The following is a 21,385-nucleotide window of genomic DNA, read 5'->3' as shown; positions in this document are numbered from 1 at the left end:
CGGCAGGATTTCTTTTTGCGCTCCCTGCATCCCCACACTCCTACCCACAGACTGACTCACTGCTCTCTGGCTGAGGCCCAGTCTGTCTCAACTCCTCCTCTCCTCCCTTCTCTCCTCTCTCCTAGTGCCTGTGATCTGATGTGAATGGATGCTGACGCTGGAGGGCTTTCTGCAACACTGCTTTCACCCATCAACTCAAATTCTGATCGGGGGACAGAGGGAGAGGACGGAAGGAAGGTGGGAGAGAAGGATCTGTTTAAACTATTGTAATGGGCCCTCAGATGATGGGAAGCCTATAGATTTCAAAAGGTGGGTAAGGTATGTCGAAAATAAATGTCTTTTTTTTTTTTAAGTGAGTGGAGAAGACACACCCAATTTAGATTTTTACTACTAGCACCTCTAAATCTTTCTAATGAACATGTATCTTGTTTCATGCAAACACGAGCTTTGTCGTCACCGTGAGGTCAATCAGTAACCCATAGAGGCGCTGCACAGAAGTGCTGGGTGGACAGATAAATTGTTGTTTGTTATGCTATACATTTTGTTTGTGTATTATAAAAAGATAAATATAAAAAAAGAATATAAATGAGACATAATGTTTTAATTAGCAAGTTTCGAGTGTTGGCAGCTGTAGAGTCAGGCTAGCTGGGAAACAACTAGCCTAGCCTGCTTCAAGTCTTCATGTTAAGCTAAGCTAATCAGCTCACGGCTCCACAGTGGCTCGGCGGTTAACGCAGAGACATGAAAGTGTTTCTCATCTAACTCACAGCAAGAAAGCGGTTTGGGAAATTTCTCAAAATTAGAACTATTCCTTAAAATACAGGTGAATACCAATTCAATAAACCTTTTTTTGTGAATCTCCGTGGGTAATGATGTATCTAGAAGTATTTGGGGTAGTTTAAACGTGAGTGTTTTATTGGGCATGTGGCTGTTGTTTCTTTTTGTTCTGTTGCACCCTGTTAAGAGACCGTCGTGGCAGTTCTGGTTGGGTGACTGTCCTTTTGTTGAGGGAGGAAATGGCTACCTTGTCCTCTACACCCTGTCAAGTCAAGCATTGAACAAACAGTCACGGAGGGTAAAAACAAAGGAGCAAAGGTAAAAAGTGGGAGATGGGATAGAGTGGCAGTGGGTAACTAAGACTTTTAACCAATATGACATGCATGAATGCACCCAGGCCCATTATTTTGTATGAAAGCCCATGTCAACATGTCAGGACAATGATTTCCCAGCATCAATATGCGTCTACGTCCAAGCAGCAATTTTATCACATTCACTTCCTGGGTCAGCACGTCCCTGCTACTGTACTTTGACTGCTTGTGCGATGCGCTTAACACATATAGCTGAAAGTTTCCAGTTCACCTGAGCTGTGTATCTTTGGGATGCGGGAGGACACCAGATACATGATAGAAAAGATGCAAACTTGTTGTTGTGATTCCACGCTGTCACATGTGTACACAGAGCAGAGCGACTGGTATTCTTTGAGACAGCACAGCCCTCAGGTGAAATTGTTGTAAGGTGCAAAACAGCAGACCCATGTGTAGTGCTCAGAACAACTACCGTAGTCTGACTGTCTCACTCATGAGACTCAAGTACTCTATTTGCATTTTCTCCTCAAAATGTCCATATCTTACGCATTATGTATGGATGAGGACTGAAAGCCAGCACTCGTCCTCTTGAAATTTTAATGGGATGAGAACATGAGGAGTGGGATGTATGGTCCCTCTCCCTTTCTCAAATTCCCCAACTACTCTTCCTCACAAGCCTCTTCCTCTGCTTCTTCCACTTCTTCCCACTGCTTTAGTTTAACGTTCCAAATGTCTCCAGATGACTTTGCAGCTCCTGCTTCTTATCTCAACGTCTCTTGAGATGCAGTCACTCCGCTCCTCTTGCTGTGTCTCGAGGTCGTTGCGTTGGACGGCGATGCTTACTAAATGTCAGAGGCGGTCAAGCGCCTCCGCAGGAACACAACGTGCCCTAAAAGCCGCTGCCGGCCACCTGTCCATCACATCTGCGCTGTCTCAGATCATTAGCTCTGACATTTAACCCATTCATCACCTCTCACAGTGACAGATCACCGGCCAATGATATGATTGGCTCTGATAGCTAATCACTGCATCTGTGATTGGAGGAGACAGTGGACACAGACTTCCTTGAGGTGAGGTGGTTCTGCACTTCACACGTCTTGTATCTCAGAACTTAGACACCATTTGCAAATGAAAAAATTTGATTTTTTTCATCTGACGCTGGAAGAAATTTCATAACCCTAACATGCAACAAAGGTTCCTGTACTCAAATCAGGGACGTTGCTATCATACAGTCAAGTGTCCTCAACCCCTACTGTAACAAAATACAAAGCCAATAAAGTTCTTAACCATGCGCCATTTATCACAAGTACATTTCATGTATCTGCTAGTTGATTTCCGTAGGCCTTTGAAATGAATGGAAAAACTTGACTGCCTCGGAAGTTATCTAAAGGTTTACTGTATGCTATAAAAACTGGTTGGCACTAACATTAAGTATGCACAATTTATAGATAATAGACTAAAAATGCAAATTCACCACTATGGTCCCTAAAGAACTTCGCATCTAAGGATTCCAGCCTTGTCATGTAGCAGGTTTGTCTGAAACTGTATTTCTCAGAGGTTTTAGTTTCACACACCATCCACCATCCCAAAGTGTGTGTGTGTGTGTGTGCATTTGTGTATAAGTGTGTGCCGCTGTGTGTTTTAATTGCTTGTGTGTGTTTATGTTCATGCTCTGTTTGTGTGTGTATAACAACCTGCTGGTGTAAACCTTCAGGTGTTTAGGTAGCTTCACACCTGTGCCCCAGTGATGGGAAAGCCTCAAAGGCAGAGTAAGTGACCCAAATAATGAGAGTTCAGTTAGAGACCAACAGAGAGAGAAGCAAAGAGAGCATCAGCCTCCCTGCCACCTCCTTTGCCCTGTGCACAGTTTTGCAGGCGCGCAGACACATTTGCCAAATGAAATGCCGTCTGTTTGCATACAGTATGACAGTCAGTGAAAACTAACAGTTCACACAGGCAGCAAACTGTGACACTGCCCCTGCTCGGAAGGACACAGTTCATGTTGCAGCAGAGCGAGTGTGAGGGCCTAATTGAGGAGGGAGAGGAGAAACAAAGAGAGCGGTGGCGAGACGGACACATTGACTTTCTTTCACATCATTTGCAGTTTTGTGTGCACCTCTTACCTCTCTCTGTTGAACTTGAGGGAGTGGAGGATGGCTGGTCTCTTCTGCCTCAGGTTCCACAGGTGAACACTGTCGTCAGCCAGAGCACTCACCAGCGCTCCCTGTCATAACAGAAGGGGCATTTCAGTTTATATTCAAAGATTAACAAGACAAACATGTGTCGTCATCGAAATGCATGTAAGTTATAACTACAGAAATTTCCATTAACATATCTACAGGCTGCATGACATACATGAGTCAGACTGCATTCCCTGGAAATTTTAAATCAGGCAGCTTTCTCCCAGGTAACGATGATGATTCATAAGATGTATGCGAGTGTATGTGTGCGTGTAGGAGGCAATAAAAATCGTCTCTATCTCCCTGAGGGTTTGTTTGAGCTGCTGAGTCACAGTCACACAGACGCTGACACACACACACACACACACACGACGAAACACTGCATTTCTCATAAATATGAAGTAAATCGGTACTCAATATTTATAGCATGTTTCCTGCTTGTCAATCGACACTTGACAAAATGCTAAAGAATTTTCACTGTGGCCTGAAGGTTTGCTGCCTGCGGTAGCCTAACATGACTTATAGACAGAAGTGCCTATTTTAGCTGAGCAATTGCCTAGTAAGGGTTGGGCGAGTTGTGGGTCGATCCACATCTGTGATTTTAAAAAAAGGACAAAAGCAAAACGTGCGTCGCAAAACAGTGAAAGAACCAAGAAATCTCATACACTGTACATGAATTTATAAAATGATATATAAAAATATGTCAAAGTTCTCAAGGTTGTCTAAAATTAGCAAACATTCCTGATTTCTCGATGAGGTAAACAAGATTAAAGAAGAATGTGATCAAGCATTTGGTGCCAACTTTTGATACTTGACAGTTCATAATAAGTAATGCGGTGAACACAGTAGTACTGAGCACTCAAAAAGTATTGAGGATTGTTACCCAGCCCTACTGATGCCAGGGGAATCAGATCAAATGATTCTACTCTTGGTACAGCAGCATGTAAGAACAGCTCACTGTCATAAAACATGTGAAGAGTGGAGGGAGATAAGCAAATAAGGGTGGTGAGTTACTTTCACACTACCAATACGATCATCCATACGCCCTTCCCTACAACAGCACACAGTAGCAACTACTTTTTGAACATTTTAAGTCATGAAATGCGATTACCAGGGATGAGCATTCATGAATCAGCCCATAACTCTTATTAAATGATATACAGCACAGTGGACTTTTTTAGAGAATATTGGTGTCTTTTTCCAAAAAATGTACCCCACAGAGTTACCTGTCTTCAGCTTTGTAAGACAGCACTGGTCTTAATGGTGAGTACAGATGCTTCACTGGAGTAAGACAGCAGAAACTGCAAAGTTTCTCTCGTGTTTTTGTTTTTTTTACCTACCTCATTGATGAGAAACTGTAACTGGATGACGGCTGCTCCACTCTCATGCTGGCAGTAACACTCCACACCTGGACGACCGAACCTGAGAGGGTATCTGTCAAGGAACGTAAAGTACCACCAAAGGGATGTTGATGTGTTTGTGTAGGCAGCCCGATATGCACTATATACTATATATAGTTTTCAAATCTACGGCAGCCCAGAAAAAGTGCCTCAGGGTTTGAAGGTCATTTGCTCCTCGCTACACCTGATTCAAAAGGTCATGACATCTGTTACCTGGTTACCTGCTAGGAAGGGAAATGGAACATAGTGACATTTTTATGGTCTACCAACAGAGCTTGAACATATTCATCACCTACAACAAGGAAAGATCTTCACATTGCAGGACTTCACCCTTTCTGACTCCCCACACGCCTGTGAATCACATTTCTTTCTTGAAACTATTGGAATCATTCAACACGTCACCTCACAAATACTGAACCACGTGGGTGATTGCAGTTATACAGAAATAGTAGTATGGAATATGCGAGGAATATAGATATATATATAGATATATCGAGTCAAAACAAAATAAGGGAACATTGGCTGTGCTGCAGCAAAGGAAGAAAACTGTAACAGGATTGAGGGGGAGAAAATGGAAGGTGGGGGGTCGGATATTCAAATATATAGAAAATGAATCAGCAGAGAGGAGGTGGATATTATGTGAGCAGATGAGAAAATAATAGCAGGGAGGGAGAGAGAGAGCGAGGATACAGTTGAACAGAGATCGACAACTCTGATAAAAAATGCAGAGGAGAGAGAAAACAGGCAGAGAAGGGGCGGGAGGATAGAGGCTGGAAAAAGACGAGAGAAAGAGGGGAAGGAGAAGAGACTGACAGAGAATAACAAGATTCTCTTTCTTGGGAGAGTGAATGGGTGAACTTGCTGATTATATCCATTCATTCCTTCCAGGACTAAGGTGGGGGTGGCAATTTTTCATACAGAGGGCACACAGGGGTGTAAAACACTATTGCTCATCATTACTGTGTGTGTGTGTATGTGTGTGTGTGTGTGTGTAAGGGTGGGGGGTGGTAGGTTGTGTGTCTCTGCTATAAATTGCCTGCAGAGGTATCCAGCTTAAACACACGCAGTGACTTATGAATACAGATTAATTGAACATTATGAGAGGATTCTTCATGCATCTACATAGAAAACAGAACGACAGAGAAAGATAGCGGGAAAATCAACCATTAAGGAGGAAAAAACAGCATCATCACATGTTAATAGTAACAATGGTCGCAACAGCAACAACAGAACAAGCAGAGCCCACCTAAAAATCTCATTCAAACACCAATAATCAAGTCCTCGTCTCCCACAGTGCAAACTGCGCCTTCAGCTCCCAGACGGGCACCAGTGTAATTTATTAAGCTGTAATGCATGTAATCATTCCTGAGGTGTGTTGTGACCATCCCAATGAATAAAGCCACCACATCAACGGAGCCAGCAACACACACACCTTGTTTCTCAGCCAAAAGCCTCTAACTCTTCCTGTGCATCATTATTTCCTCCGGACTGAATACACAACATAAGTAACAAACACACAGTTTGCATCATTTGCTCCAATATATTAATCTCCATTCGGTGGCTACCATTTCATTCGTAGTTATATTTGACAGCAAGGTGCCGTGTGAAAGCATGGTCAGAGCTGTGTTTAAAGCTGCTATGACGATATGTTTATATTAACGATGGATCAAATCACTGCGTGTAAATGAAAGGGGACGCTCGTAGTGATCCAACTCTGCAGTCTTAATCACTCAGGAAGTTCTAATTGTTATATAGCAAAGCCCTGGATCTTGGGAGAAAAATATTGAAGTTTGAGACCCTCACGGCCCTCAATCTAACCAGATTTATCGGAGAGAGCTGGCGGCTAGTCTTAAATCACGGCATGCTAGTCCACCCCCTCCCTCCAATCAGGTATCAGCGTGATACAGTAGCCTCTGCGCTACCTGAAAAGCTGCCCCTCAACTCTTCAGGTGGATTAAGCATTGCCCTACCTCTCCTGGACAGGCAATTAAAGGACTACAGCTCTGAGTCAGTGATGCCTTGACCAGGAGAAATCTACCAGCTCCACTGGATTTCAGCCAGTAAGCCCCCAGGGAGATTGAGCAGACCTAAACTATGATGCCGGGAGTGCGCCAGCAAGTCAATGATGATCAGAATCTTCCCTATATGACTGCTGAGTCAGTAGCCACTGTCCATCTGGATAGCTTAGCCTCAAAAACTTGAAACTTCTTATGTTCACCAGCCACTTCTCTGACCCCTGAAGGTACCCTGAAGAAACACTGCATGGGCACTAAAGGAAGCAGAATTGGCCTGAAAGTTGGCAGCCCTTTTATCTCTGTCTTCACATTCACTTTATTGGGACAAATTTCACTCTTTGGTCTCAAAAGGAAGCAACCCTGTACCAGATTTTAAATTATGCAGTGTAATAAGGCTTCAGCCAGCCTCTCACTGCCACATCTCAAATTCTACTATTGGGCTTTATTTATTTTCAGGGTACTTTATGTATGGTTTAGTTAGTGTATGTATGTATGCCTTGAGTGTTATCCCAGTGACCAATGCAATGATTCCTAAACACATAAGCTGATCACTCCAAAACAACAGTGTGAAAAGTCAGTCATTAACATCGGAATTGAGAAACAGGAGAAAGGAAAAACTTTCTTGGAGCTAAATCAAACTCAATATCACTGAGCACCTGCTTTGTAGAGAGAGAAAATAAAAGGTAGAGGCACATAATTGTGTTTTGTCCTCTGATTTATCAAATACCACATAAAGGACACCAGCTTCTCATAAAAATTCACAGCATGAAGTTGAATCCTTGGGATTGTGTACACATGCAGTACATGTCTGCTGCCACAGTAGTGGCACTTGTAAGGGTTACAAAGCTGTTCATGTGTGCTTGTTAAACATATACATTTCTGTGTTCATCTTAACCGAGATAAGGGGCGTTCAAAACAAGTGCAGTGTAGTGAAGAGTGACAGAAGGTCACATTTAAAGTTTAGAGCTGCGTACACTGCAAGAAATTAAAAACACACAGTACTCTGACAATAAGAGAGAGGCAGAAAAGGCTCATCAGCGTGCACCAAATCAATGTCACAACCAGTGGACGAGGACAGAGGACCCCAATGCTCTCTCCACTTGACCTAGTATGGCCGTGATCCTCGAGGACACTGCTGCTGGCTAAACTGTCACAGACTTGGAGAGGAACACTGACGTCCATGTAGGTCAAAATGTGCAAGTAAGGGAGAGCACGCTTAGATCAGCTCATTTAATGAGGATCATAATGTACGGTACGCCTTAAAGCCTTAATTTTGTTGTTTTTAATTGTTTCCGAGCTCAGAAGGGGAAAGGTGATGGGAGAGAAAGTGTCATTGCTGTTTGCAAAAACATAAGAAATAGTCAGCCACCTTGAAGTGGCAATTTAATTACATGAAGGTAATCACTGGAGCTGGCTATCTGTCTTCATAAACGGTGGAGAAATTGATCTGCCGTAAGCTAATAAACGCTCCCTAAATTGAGGAAAAAGTGAATGAAACTTGAACAGCAGATGCAGTAATGTTTCTTTTTTCTCAAACTCAAACATTAGGTCACCATGCTGAGTAAGAAGCAATCATTTGGACATTTTTTCCATAACGGCTGACACATTTTTCAATAGGTACTAAATATCCAATTTCAATCCAAAAATCATCCAATTTTTCCAATCTAAGACAGTACAACTTCTGTCCACACTTTATGTTTGTTGAGCATCCTTTTCTTCCTTCATACATGCGACAGTGCCTGCGCGGTGTTGTCAGGATGGTTTGGGCCCGGCGACAGTACAGTCAATCTAACTCCAAATTAATTAATTGAAAACTCTTTCCTAATGTTGCCTGGCAACCACATTTTCCAGGGCCTCAGAAAGAGAGACAGGGAAGGCTTTAAGGTTGTGCTTTTTAAACTGCTCACATTGCCTTCCCTCTGAAGAGAGGCAGCCATCCCACAAGCACATTATCATGAAACGCACATACACAGACACAGACGTGATCACAAAAAACATCCTGCAAAATAAATTCAAACCTTCAAAGAGTGAAAAACTGGCTTTTGTTCATGTTTCAAGTGAATGTTGCCACAATAATTATCATAAAAATGCAGCAGGCCACAACAAGACATTGAATCCACTGGGAGAAGACATAGTTTCCATGCATAAAGAGGTGTGCAAAGACTTTGGCCACTGACTAAATTTCACCACAAGTAATTTACTCGTAGTAGACCCCTACTCTGTACTCCTCTCTTTACATTTACATGTGTCGACACTCGTACACTAGTTTTAAAACCTGATGATTGGACCTTTATGACTTGTCTGTTTTATTTTGCTGCCTTTGTGAAGCAAAAGTGGATTTTGAAAAGTGCTCTATAAATAAATTATTATTATTATTATTATTATTATAGTACTTGCATAATAGTTTACACTTTACACAAGGAGGCTGTTAAGTTCGCGTGCACCACAGTAAAACATCTCAAAATACTTTAAAGAATGTTATTTGATTGCAATAAGTGTGTTTCCACCCACTTGTTTTTATGCACATTTTTCACTTTGTGCATAAAACAAACTCAGCGATGCTGGAAATTCGAGGACAGGTGAGGTAGAAAAGCTGGTGTATCTATAAAAAATGCAACGTAGTGCATAGAAACAGACATGGCGAATAAATTGTGACATCCATGAAGACAAAAGGAATAATGTCATCTCTTTGAGGCCTCTTCTTCCATAATGGTTTAATGGCACCAGATTAACGCAATTCATTACTAATTATTTAACAATTGTTTAGAGATGCTTTGTTAATGAATACTTCTAAAGGTTTATTATTTGCATTAGTTCTATGATAAACCAGCTAATTGTTTATTAATAATTTGCAAATGATTAGCATTAACATTAACTAATGATTCAATATGAACATTATTATATAGAGAGACCAGAAAAAGAACCATTCCATCTTAAAAGTAATACACTTTCTTTGTTATTTATTTGAATGCCATTTCAGCTGCTCTCAATATTTGATGGTAATTTGATCTTTACCCAGTGCATGAAAGCTTTTACATTTGTTTTTGCAAACCTTCAGCACTGGGAAGCTATTTACCACTGTTGTGTCAAAATGTGTTTCCTATAAAATACATGTTTCCTCTGGCGGTGTGTCTTTTGCCTCGATTTCACGCCACAGTGGGAAATAACATAACTTCAATTTCTGGGGGTTGTTTTCACATCATTGGCTTTTGACATGGTATAAACTACAATATTTACAAAATATTTCACGGGATTCAAGACAGAAAGACAGTAGGAGACTCAGAGTGCCTATAATGAACATGACCATACGTTTTTTATGAACCTTGAACCAAATGGAAGGTGCATTAGCCTGCATGCTGTTAACTGAATGCATTTTACCCACAATATTTCTCCTTAAAACATGTTAATGCAACTAAAGAATATGCTCATGTGCATGTGATTAATTGTATTTTGTTGTACTGTTATGCAAAGGCAACAGTGTTTGTCTTCAATAAAAATAGTAAAATAATGAGAACAGAAAGATGTCACTTTACTGGCCACACAGTGATTGACAAGTGATATCGAACTGCTAAACAAAAATGTTCCATCCAAGTCTTCTGAGCACTACAAATGCCAGCAAAATAAAATAAACCTTGAAAAAAGAATCTGTACATGACCTTTCCTGAATCTTAAAATGACACACACATCACTTTACAAGAAAAGTTCCTCGACATCTCAGTTGCCGTAGTCAAATTTCTTCCAGTATTTTAACAAACATGACCCAGAGTTACTCCGCTGTGCATCGGCTCCATCCACATGGGACAGGCACAGTAGGAGATGTGTCACAGTTGCTGACAAGAGCGCTCCCTCATTCCATTTTAACCAAGCGAGGCCTGTATCTCGCTCGGCGCCCCTCTCACCACACTGCACCGACGCTAAAAGTGGACAGACCGACTGCAGGCAGCGATACGAGCGAGACAAGAAGACAGGAAAAGAGAGGAAGACGCAGAGCGAAAGCAGAAAGTGGGTCAGCTTCATGTCTTGTCAAGTCCGATGAAATTTTCCCGAGCTATTTTGGAAGTCAAAGTTGACTGATAATTCACTTTTATACTGCTCCTCTTATATTTATTTTTGTCAAAGCCACAGGCAACTTTCCTCACAAATAAAGGTGAGTCACTGGGCATCTGGCAAAGCAAAGTTGTCATAGAGAGAATTGGCTGGGTACAGTGGGAAGCAGACTGCAGGTTTTATGAAACCATGTTATCCAGGAATAGAGTTGATCTTGATAAGTGTAATTGAATAGGGATGAGCCTGTATTTCACATGAGAGGAGGGTTGGCTTGGTGCTTGTCTGCCTACCTCAAACATGCCTCTGTATATTTGTATGTCTGTGAGAGGAATAAATAGAAAAACGAAGGAGAGGGTGCAGCATTAGACGAGAATAGAAAGCGCATGGAGGAGACGGAGGGTGGACAAAGAAGACAGGCAAGAGTGCGTTTTAACATGAGCCAGGGCAATGAAAAATGATAGACAAGATAAAGAAAAGGAAGTGGAGAAGAGGAAACGGTAAAACGGAGGAGATATCACAGAGACATTGAAAGAGGAAAAAAGAAGAGAGAGGTGATTAATGGAGGATGAAGAGGAGAAGGAATAAGGGAGAGGCACAGAGAGAAAGCACCAGAAAGAGCAAGCCTGGGAGCACTGAGTTGCTATGACGTTAGGCCCGAAGTGACGTCAAAGCTAGCCACTCATACATCACTCTGCCAGGGAGGGAGGCGGGGCCACGAGGGAACAGGCTGCTCTGCACTGGACCCGGAGACAGCAATGAGGCGATGGAAGTTGGGAGGCAGAAAACAGAAGCAACAGAAAGGAGGAAATACAAAAATACAGTAAAAGAAGAGAGAAAAGGAGGAGAATAGGAGCGAGGCAGGGGGAAATAAGAATGCCTTCACAACAATAAACCTTGAAAACAATACAGTAATAAGCCTGGTGAAATAACAATCTTGCAAAGATCCCCACCATCGCCACAAAGGACCCGGCTCAGCTGCTTGTCCACACATTACTCAGCTCCAATTCATAGGTGATACCCTACAAATCATCCATAATGCTACAGCCCACCTTGACCTCAACATGCCTGAATGCTCCCATGTCACCAATCTTCTGCCCTCCCTCCGACTGCCTGCGGCTGTTTACATCAAATTTAAAGGCTGCTGAGGGAGCTGCATCTCCATTCCTTCAGGCCATGATCCAGCCCCGCACTGTGGCTGGCACTCGGCTATTAGCAGGCACTTAGCTCTACCTTCCTAAAGACAGCCTTTTTGTCGCTCCACCCTGACCTTGCACATTTGATGATGTTTTGTTTGTTTTTTTGTTTTAGTAATAGCTTTTTGAAGTACATACTTTAAAGGGAAAGTGATGCTCTAAATGCTTTTTAATATATCAGCTAATTAATAGATTATTCTAGCCTCCATACTTCCTGCATGTACTGCCTCAGATCAGCACTGCTCTGTAGTTTTTCTGTCTTTTCAGCACTGTAGAAACGAAAGCATATCCTGTGTGTCCACCAGGGACGTCTCTTTACAATGCTGACATGGTTTTCTTGGTTTAGATGAAAAAAAAACATGCTCTGGACAGAGAGGGTCAGTGTAGGGCTTTTTCTTTTTTTTTGCTGAGCCGCACAACGGTCAGTGAAATTTGAAAACGTCTCAACTTGAGCAAAAATGTGCTTTAAACAGGTTTCTAGCTGTCGCTTAGCAACAGCAGGAACAATGACAAGCATCCTATAAAGGTGCTGGTGCACACTGCAAGCTTAAAAAGCTCTCTGGACACAGGTCTTCACCCTCTGACTTTTGGAGATTTACACATCGTAGCTCTAAAAGGACCTTAAGACTTATTTGTGTTCACTTGTTTTCCTTTCCCCTCCCTCTGCCAGAGCATTCAGGTAGCACCAGATACATCAATGACAGAGAGCGCGAGGAGGCCATGTCAGATTAACACTCCCTCATGAATATCACAGACGCAAAAACTCTCCCAGTGGATTCAACATCTTGTTGTGGAATATTGTCGAGCAATCATACTGAAACGCAAGCAAATAACACAAAAACGCAATCTGCAAGGCGCCAACACACAACGACGCACACCAAGAAAAACCTAGAGTTGAGCAAACTGGTGATTCATTTGTTTAACACAGCCCTTGTATAAATAATCTCCCCTGACACATTTGATTTATTATGCAGGCAAACAATTAAACTGCGATGGGGCCGCTGAGTATTTGTCGCTGCCTCAGCTTCCGCACACTCACCTTGGAAAAGCATTACGAGACACACACATACATCTATTATAGCCCCTGTCCCTAAGATTCATCTAGATGACATTCTTGACAATGGCCATTTGCTGAGGTGCACAGTTCAACGTTGCAGTAATCCAAATTCACGTGAGAAATGAGGCCTGTTGTTAGAGTTTGCAGGTAGACGGCTGATTAGGGGCAAAAAGATGCTGCAAAAGGAGGCTTGCACTGGCAGATTCTGTGTGTCTACAAAATCTGACATTACCAACAGGCGCATGTGTGATCTTAATGACGCTGCACAGATAACCTTTAACTTGAATACTGATTTGGATTTGTTTATTACATAGACTAGCCACCGTCCTCTTGAGCTCCTATAGTCTCCCTCACTGACCTGTGAAGATTACAGTGAAGCACAATGCTGAAATACAAAGGGCTAGTTGTAGGATGACAGCTCTATTAAGAAATATTGTCTATGAATTAGTCTGGGCCTGAGCCAGCACAGGCGAGGCCGGCGCAGTGGTGATACACACTGAAAAAAATTGTAACCCCCCCACTGCTGTAAGGATAATGTGGATTATTGGTTTCTGGAGCATGGCCAGTTCTGCCCAGTAGTAGGGTGTTAATAACCCAGGACATCATCTAATTTTAGCAGGACAACTCAGCACTGAGCTACTGTACGGCCACTGCGAGGCAAATATCTGAAAGAGATGAGACACAGGGAGGGAGAGAGAGACAAGGAACAGAATAAAAGCGGAGAAAGGTTTGGAAATTCACTGGCGGTAGGGATCGAAGGCGGGAAAGAGGAAGGGAGGGTGGGAGCGAAGAAGGAGCGAGGATGAGATAGAAGGGAAAGCGGGAGGGAGCAAAGGGGTAAACTATGAGGGAACAAATGTTGAGTCAGCAGAACAGCTTGTGGCCAAACCCACCCGCTAAAGTATGTATAGCATAGGAGAGAAAATGAGAAACGTAGGGTGGAAAAAAGGGAGAAAGAGGTGAAATAGAACGGGACAGGATGAGGGAAGAGAAGAAGAGTGCGGCAGAAGAAAGAGGAAGTGATTGAACTCACCAGAGAGGGAGAGATACTGTATGACTGGAAAAAGATAAATACAAGAATATTCCAGGACATTTCTCCGCCCTGATCATCTTGGATAGGAAAAGACGTGATTTTTAGCTATGCTGCTGCAACAGTTAAACTGTTTAATAGTCTCATTTACATGAATGTGACAGACAGCGGCTTAACAGAAATCACAAGTTCTGCTGTTGTGATAGCAATGCAAAGCCAGTTAAAGGATTATGTTCCAACAGGCGGTGGAGCTAAACACAACAGGGAGGCACAACAATGTCTCTGCAAGTGACAAGTGGCTGCAATTTCTGCTTAAAAAGGTGACTTCATTGTTGTTGAACTGATTCTGAAGACAGGAATTACGATTTCATGCATTAGAAGTAGCGATGTATGTGTTTTTCACATGAAGCAAGTCTTGGGAAGACAATCTAATACCAAATTGAAGTAAATTACCCCTTTGGATTTGGGTGAGTACAATTCACAACGGTTTTGTGTGTTTTGTCCATTGTTGCGTGCATATCCCACACAGCGCACATAATCAGCTGGGTACAAGGTGACTATGTATTAAACATGAGTTCTGGTCCGTGGAAGAGTGCAAGGACACCGGATCCATCTGCTGCTAACATGCTGGCGCTCTGAACCCCACTTGGCCAATTACAGCATGAACTGTGATAGAAGCAGAGGCTCTCAACTCACTCTGCAGTCTACATCTAACCTGCCCTCTGTGGTTTCCAACATCACTGTATTTTCAAGCTTTGGCTACAACGCCCGGTGTTTATAGGGCTAAATCAGGTCGGCCAGACGTGTTTTAGCCCAAAAATAGACGTTGAAAATCCAGCTATGTTCAGAGAGTTTGGTCTAATTTAGCCTAAGATGGACGTCTGTTTTGGTCCACATTGAGCCTAAATATAGCCTACCTTATAAATTACATAAAATTTAAAGCAGCTGTGACTGCTGGTTGTATATATCTGTATAGTGACTTCTTTTTAATTGGAGCTGAATTCAGTCTGGATCAAAATATTATCAATATCAATTCATACTTCCGAAGATGCAGCTAAGGGGAGAAGACCGTCACAGGTCAGCCGTGGTTGGCCGTGCTACCAGCCCTGCCTGGCACGGCTGTCCTCTGCTGTGAGGCTGTCGTGGAAGCGCATGTCATCACGGCTTGGCAGACCAAGCTGGGCTAATGGAAAAAATCCTATATGTGTATGTGTGTGTGAGTAACATTCAGACCAGAGAGGAAAGAACTTCACAAGTTGGCAACACAACCAAACAAATTGGTACTGCACTGGAAACCATAACAGGTATCATCTATCATGTAGCAAAGGAGAGTCAGTTGGTTCAATCTGTCTCCTCTGGAGCCACATGTTCACCTGCTGGCCTGAGATTAAATCCCACCTGAACTACTTTCCCTGCTTTCTGTCTTTCTCTACTTTCCAGCGCTCGTCATCCATCAGCGTTCAGTCGGTTTTTCGAGCTTTTTCTCAGCTGCTACTAAAAACGGCACTTATGAGAACGATAAGCGTGAGTGACGCTAAAATGCTTTGTAGAGTTGAGAGGAACCGCAGCATCGGCTGATAATTCCCGAGTGACTCCTTTCACATACATGGAGTCATTTGAATAATTGTTAATATAAACATAAAGACTATGGCAGGTTTAAAGGACATTTTTGCGTAAAGATAATCAAGAAATTGTCTGAAACAGTATCACATTATGTGACTGTTCTCTGGTTACTGGTCATAATTTGAGCAAGGAATGAGTAATCTTGGTGTCCGGTTATATTTTCAAAGAAACTCATCTAATACTGACAGTTGCACTCTTTAACAACTATTCATTATACTGCACCATGGCTTCAAATACCTGGTTTTGAAGGCTTTTCATCTGTGTATATACTTCTAATTTCTTATGTAACAAATATCTATGATATAACTGAAACATGAGCCGCATCACCAGCAGGTCTCCAAAGGGATACTTGCAATTCCCTTGCACACATACTGTAGCTCATTCCTCTTTCTCGCCTCACACATTCAGCCCACTGTTGTCATTGGATTGCACATATTGAACATCATCACTATGAAAACAGATCCATAAACAGATAGTCCAAACAATGGGGTATCTAATGCCAGCAGGACCAGGAAGAGGAGCAGGAACAAAACTCAACCGGACATCTGATCAATTTTACCATGTAAACATAATGTTTTACAATGATATATGCTTGTTATTGGATGTAGTGGATGGGGAGAGAGAAGAGGCGTTTAAAGGACAGATCCAAATGAAGTGTTTGTATTACATATATAGAATATAAACTTAATATTTGTCTCTGACTTGCAAGGCTTTTTGTCCTCCACCCAATTACAATAAGTGTTTGCCTTACACAATGAAACAAAAGACACCATAAGGCTGAGGGGGAGAAAAAAAGGGAGCGAAAACAAGTATAAGAGTTTCAAAGACAAAGCCCAAGTGGACATTTAAATTGACAAGGGGGAGAATAATTTAAGGAGAAACATGGTTTGGCTATATACAGAGAGAAAGGGAAAATAGAGAAAGGGAGATGTGGAGGAAGACAGAAGCAACTGCAGGACTTAAAGTCTGTGGGTTTCCTCCTGTCTATGAATAATGGATGTGGTGAATGGGAGCCAGCATATGCATTTAGATGGTTTTATGTATTACCCTCTCAAAGTGGTAGGGAGGAAAATGTTTGATTAGAACGTAACTTACTGCCAAATTAACCTTTAACACATTCACACGGCGAGATCATGAGTTGTTTTAATACAAGCTCCAAAGGCAATAAATGCATCTGGACTGTGGGGCTTTCTCATCAAACACTTCCGTTAATCTAATCTTAATTAAAACAGTGCCAGGTACTGTACTGTACTGTAACTGTACCTTGGCAGGTGTAGTTAGTTAGTTGGTGAGAAACAAGAGCATTAAAAGAAATGTTATATCATTTACAAAGCTAAAAAAACATTTAATAAACCAACACAGCCATTGAGCCTGTTCCTGGAGCTATCCTCTCTACATTCCCAACACTATGTCAAAGCAATCAAAGTATACTTTACTGTGTGTGTGTGTGTGTGTGTGTGTGTATGTGCTCTCTTGTTCCCGCCTAACTTCTCTCCTGACACAAGCGCACACACACACATGCACCCTCTGGCACTGATATCAAACAAATCTTTTCAAAGGTAGGACCATAGGAGATTAGCCACCGTTGGCCTCTAATATGTTTCAATGTGCCAACCAATGCAGAGCCCTACTTTCAAGGACAGGTGCCTGTAAGCTGCCAGCACAGCAGGAGTCAGTATATTGCCAGCCGTGCAGTAACACTTGACTGACTGTATACTCACACCTCAGAAACTGGTGTATGTGTGTGTAAGAGAAATCGACGGCTAACAAAAAAAATCTTTGCACAGGAATACAACAAGAGGGAGAGAATAGGATAGACCTTGCTGATTTCTCTATGCATATTCATCATGAAATAAAAGAAAAAACGACACTATCACATTAACGCTGAGATGCCTGTACAGACCTACAACACCAGCATCTATAGATCTATCCAGACTGATGGATTGAGTTATCTATAAAGCACTCCCTGCTGGCATGAATTCTGTTGTGTCTGCTTTAGGACTAATTAGACACACCGTTGGTACATTGTATGGTTGTCACTTTGCCAATAGCACACTGGAGAAGGGCATCTTGCCAAAAGTGTCATGCAGCATATAAAATATTAATCGGCGCGCTGTCCTCTGCTCTTTGATTAATGCAAGACAGAAGGCCAAGTATCCCCAGCACTGAACGGGAGGCTGCCAGTGAACTAGCATGCACACACACACACATAACACATATACACACACACACACACACACACACACAGAAGCACTGCTGTGTAGCAGTTTGTGAAGCATCTGCATTTTCTCTCTACCCTGATCTCTGACACACACATGCACACTGAGGGCAGCAGGGTAGCATAGTCAGAAAAGAAAATGTCCTTCAACTGGAGGACAAAGGTTCAAGCCCCTGTGTTGGTGACCATCTGCCCTGCTGAAGTGTCCTCGAGCAGGATGCTGAATCCCTAACTTTAACAAACAGGTAGTGAAAGAAAACATACTCAAATAAATGAAATACATTTGTAAGTGTGAAGAACAAAATACAAAGAGTGTTTGACAGGACGAACATCATACTAATGGTTTGCTGCTGTTACAGTCACACAAGTAATGGGGCAAATAATGTAAGTTTTGCTCTAAGCATGGCACAAGACGAAGGGTTAAGGGGTCATTAAAATCAAAATGCTTTCCTCTCTTTGGAGCATGAAACTCAAATTATACTTTCATCGCCTGCATAGCTGTGAGGGTCCGCATGGCATATATTTCATCAAGCCCCTCATGACTGAATAGATTTTGCAAAGACGTCCGAACACAGCACTACAGCAGTAGAAATTCAGGCCACTTGTTTTTGATGTACCTAGTCATGCACTAAAGTGTTGGTCAAGGGGACCTTTTGATCTGACCACAGCACAGAACTAAAGGTCACCAAAATCATTAGGAATAATTCTCTGAGGATCGTGGAAATATATACCAGATTTGATAGCAATCAAATATTCTCCCTGAACCTGTTGAACAGAGCTGTGAGGATTGGCTGACTAATCAATTGGTCAATCAACAGAAAATGAATGGGCAACTATTTTGACAATTGATTTTACCAGAAACAAATGCCAAACAGTCCCTTGTTTGAGCCTCCTCAGTTATCCAGTGATATTTTAAACTAAACATATTTAGGTTTTGTGACTGTAGTTCATTCAAAATAAGAAATCTGATGACATCACCTTGGGCTGTAGAAAATATTGATGGGCATTTTTCATTTTTCTGACATTTCTGACCAAACGAATAATCAATTAATCAAGACAATAATCACCAGAGGTTGAACAAACAGACTTTTGGATTTTTCTAGTTCCAGGCCACACCACTAGCTGACCAAAATACCTCTGGTAAATGTATTAAAATCCAGACCCTGACCGGAACAAGTGGCTGAAAATGGATGGGTGGGTGGATGAATGTAAGTGTTTGAGAGTATTTTTAATATTTTGGACCTCAAGGATGAAAAGACCTTTTCACATATCGTTTTATTCATTGCATTAGTATTAGACACAGTACATCTGCCTTAAATATAGCACATACAAGTCTTTAAACTTTAAAATATCAGACTAACAACTGATCACTGATGGCTGCATACACACACAAAGAGGTATGAGGGGAACAGACAGGGGCTGGATAGCAGAGAAATAGAGTCGCTATGGATTCATGCATTTGATGGATTAGATTGGATTAAGTAATTCGGGACTCCACAAAGGAGTCATTCTGTCTGAATGACAGGATTCATAAAAAGAACACACATTCACACAGACAAACACACCATGCACTTAATCAAACAACAGCACTTTGATGACTCACGTCCATCTGTGCAGTATAAAAATGTGCGCCTATGACACATGCACACACATGCTGCAGTACATGTTTGTGTGTTACCTTATTTCTGTAGTGCTAGGGATTATAACAGACAGGTTAAGAGGGAAGAGAGAGGATGGGGAAGAGACTCACATAATCACATCACACGCCATATACAGACCTTCAGAAGGAGGGAGTGAGTGCATAGTGCAACAAAGGCAGTTACATAAGTCAAGAGGATCCCTGCTTGTGAACGTGTGCATGTTTATAGACATGTGTCGTACAGTGTGGAGGGCACATACGCCAGGATGTACTCTGTTTCATCAATGTGAAGTGGAAGTGTGTGGAAGACAGGAAAAAAAGAGCGAAGGAGTGAGAGCACGAAAAAGAAAGAGCGTCTTCCTCGCTCTGCTACTAATCCCCTCTGTCGCCTCTCTTGCTCGTACCATCTCTGTCATTTTTATCTCTATCGCCTCTTGGTTTGATCTCTCTCTCTTCTTATTTCCTCCTCCCTCTTATTCCATCGCTCTTCCAGGATGCCTGCTAGGTAGCCCGACCATGAGGGCTGATATTCAGCACACACCTACACACAAACGTATATTGCAACTGCACCCCAGTTTGTGAGCTGTGTGTATGCAGGACTGGCAATAACGTGTGTTGGCACCACACAGATACTGTTCTTTGAAAACGAGGACAACAGATGATGGCTGTGCGAGTGCATGTGCACCTGAGTGTGTATACAGATTTATTTGCAGCATCTACAGTACCCATCTTGTCCTCTCTTTCCAGACATTATCAATCCCAGCATCTCCCAATAGGGCTGTAGACATTTCCATGGTAGCAGTTTTATTTCTCCATCTCTGCCTAAGAGTGAGTAAGCAGAGTCAACACATGAACAACTGAACTAATAATCTCAACAAAGTAGAACATTTTAAAAGAGTCCTCCACAGATTTACAGAGGACAGTTATAAATACATATCAAAATGGATCCAGCAGAACCAGAGATATTATCTTTTTTTATTCCATGCATTCTTCTTCCTCGTCAGAACCTGGTGCCTACATTACCCACAATGCAATGTAACCACCAACAGTTCTGTCAGAGAATTGAGTGTTATGCTAGTAGCGACTAATCTAGCCTCAAGCAGAGGTGAGGAGCGGGCTACAGAGGTCTGGTGAACTCACTTCTTTCTATCTGCACACCCCCAGATTTTTATCATTTTCAAACTTGTAGTCTTTCGCAGACTCTACTGACATCACTTGCACTTGTGCCAATTTATCAAAATCAAAGTTCCCTCTGGAACCACAAAAGTATGGAGTCAGATCAGTCTCAATACTAATGAAGGATTCACAAATATATTTATTTATATATAAATGACTCATTTTTATGCACACAAAATAAATGTAATTAACTTGTAATAAATGTAATGTTTATAAATTTAGTCCACATTAGTCTATTTCATAAATGATAAGTTTAAAACATTTGCATCACAAGTACACACTGAGTTGAGGCAACCACAGTAATTCCAAAATGGGATACAGAAGCAATTGTGAAGAGCTTACTGATGCATGTAATTTATGTTCTAATTCCTGCTATGTTTCATCATCTCTCATTCTTTGCAGGGTTGCATCGCATAGTTAACATGCTTTTAGATAAGACATTCTGCTCTTGGTCTTAAATTATTAACCCTTACCAAGCTGCAGCAAAACATGCAATGTCTTTAATCATATGTGGGGAGAAAAAAGCCAATCATACGACAGTTCATCCTCTATTCACTCTGTATTCCAAAATGAGAGCACGCAGTCATCCAAGATTACTACTTTCAAGTTGAACTAATCTATTTGCCCTCTGCATTCAAAGAACTAAGATGAGGATTAAAAGATCATAGTATGAACTGACTAACACTACATTATCCTGGATTAATTAAAGCTGCAATGCATAT

The 21,385-nt window shown here is 41.9% G+C and overlaps 1 protein-coding gene across 1 annotated transcript in view; it reads right to left on the bottom strand.

Moving 5' to 3' along the window:
• stxbp5a (syntaxin binding protein 5a (tomosyn)) overlaps positions 1–21,385 on the bottom strand; it is an 84,417-nt gene that overhangs the window by 46,474 nt on the left and 16,558 nt on the right. The window contains exons 3-4 of the mRNA XM_070925641.1: positions 4,606–4,687; positions 3,209–3,309 (exon numbers count right to left, since the gene is read on the bottom strand). Coding sequence (XP_070781742.1) covers positions 3,209–3,309; positions 4,606–4,687 — 183 coding nt within the window. The remainder of the gene's footprint in view (positions 1–3,208; positions 3,310–4,605; positions 4,688–21,385) is intronic.

The sequence above is a fragment of the Enoplosus armatus genome, chromosome 19 (assembly GCF_043641665.1).
Source record: "Enoplosus armatus isolate fEnoArm2 chromosome 19, fEnoArm2.hap1, whole genome shotgun sequence".
Classification (NCBI taxonomy): domain Eukaryota; kingdom Metazoa; phylum Chordata; class Actinopteri; order Centrarchiformes; family Enoplosidae; genus Enoplosus; species Enoplosus armatus.
Note: the sequence above shows the minus strand (reverse complement) of the source record. Positions and strands in the feature narration are given on the sequence as shown.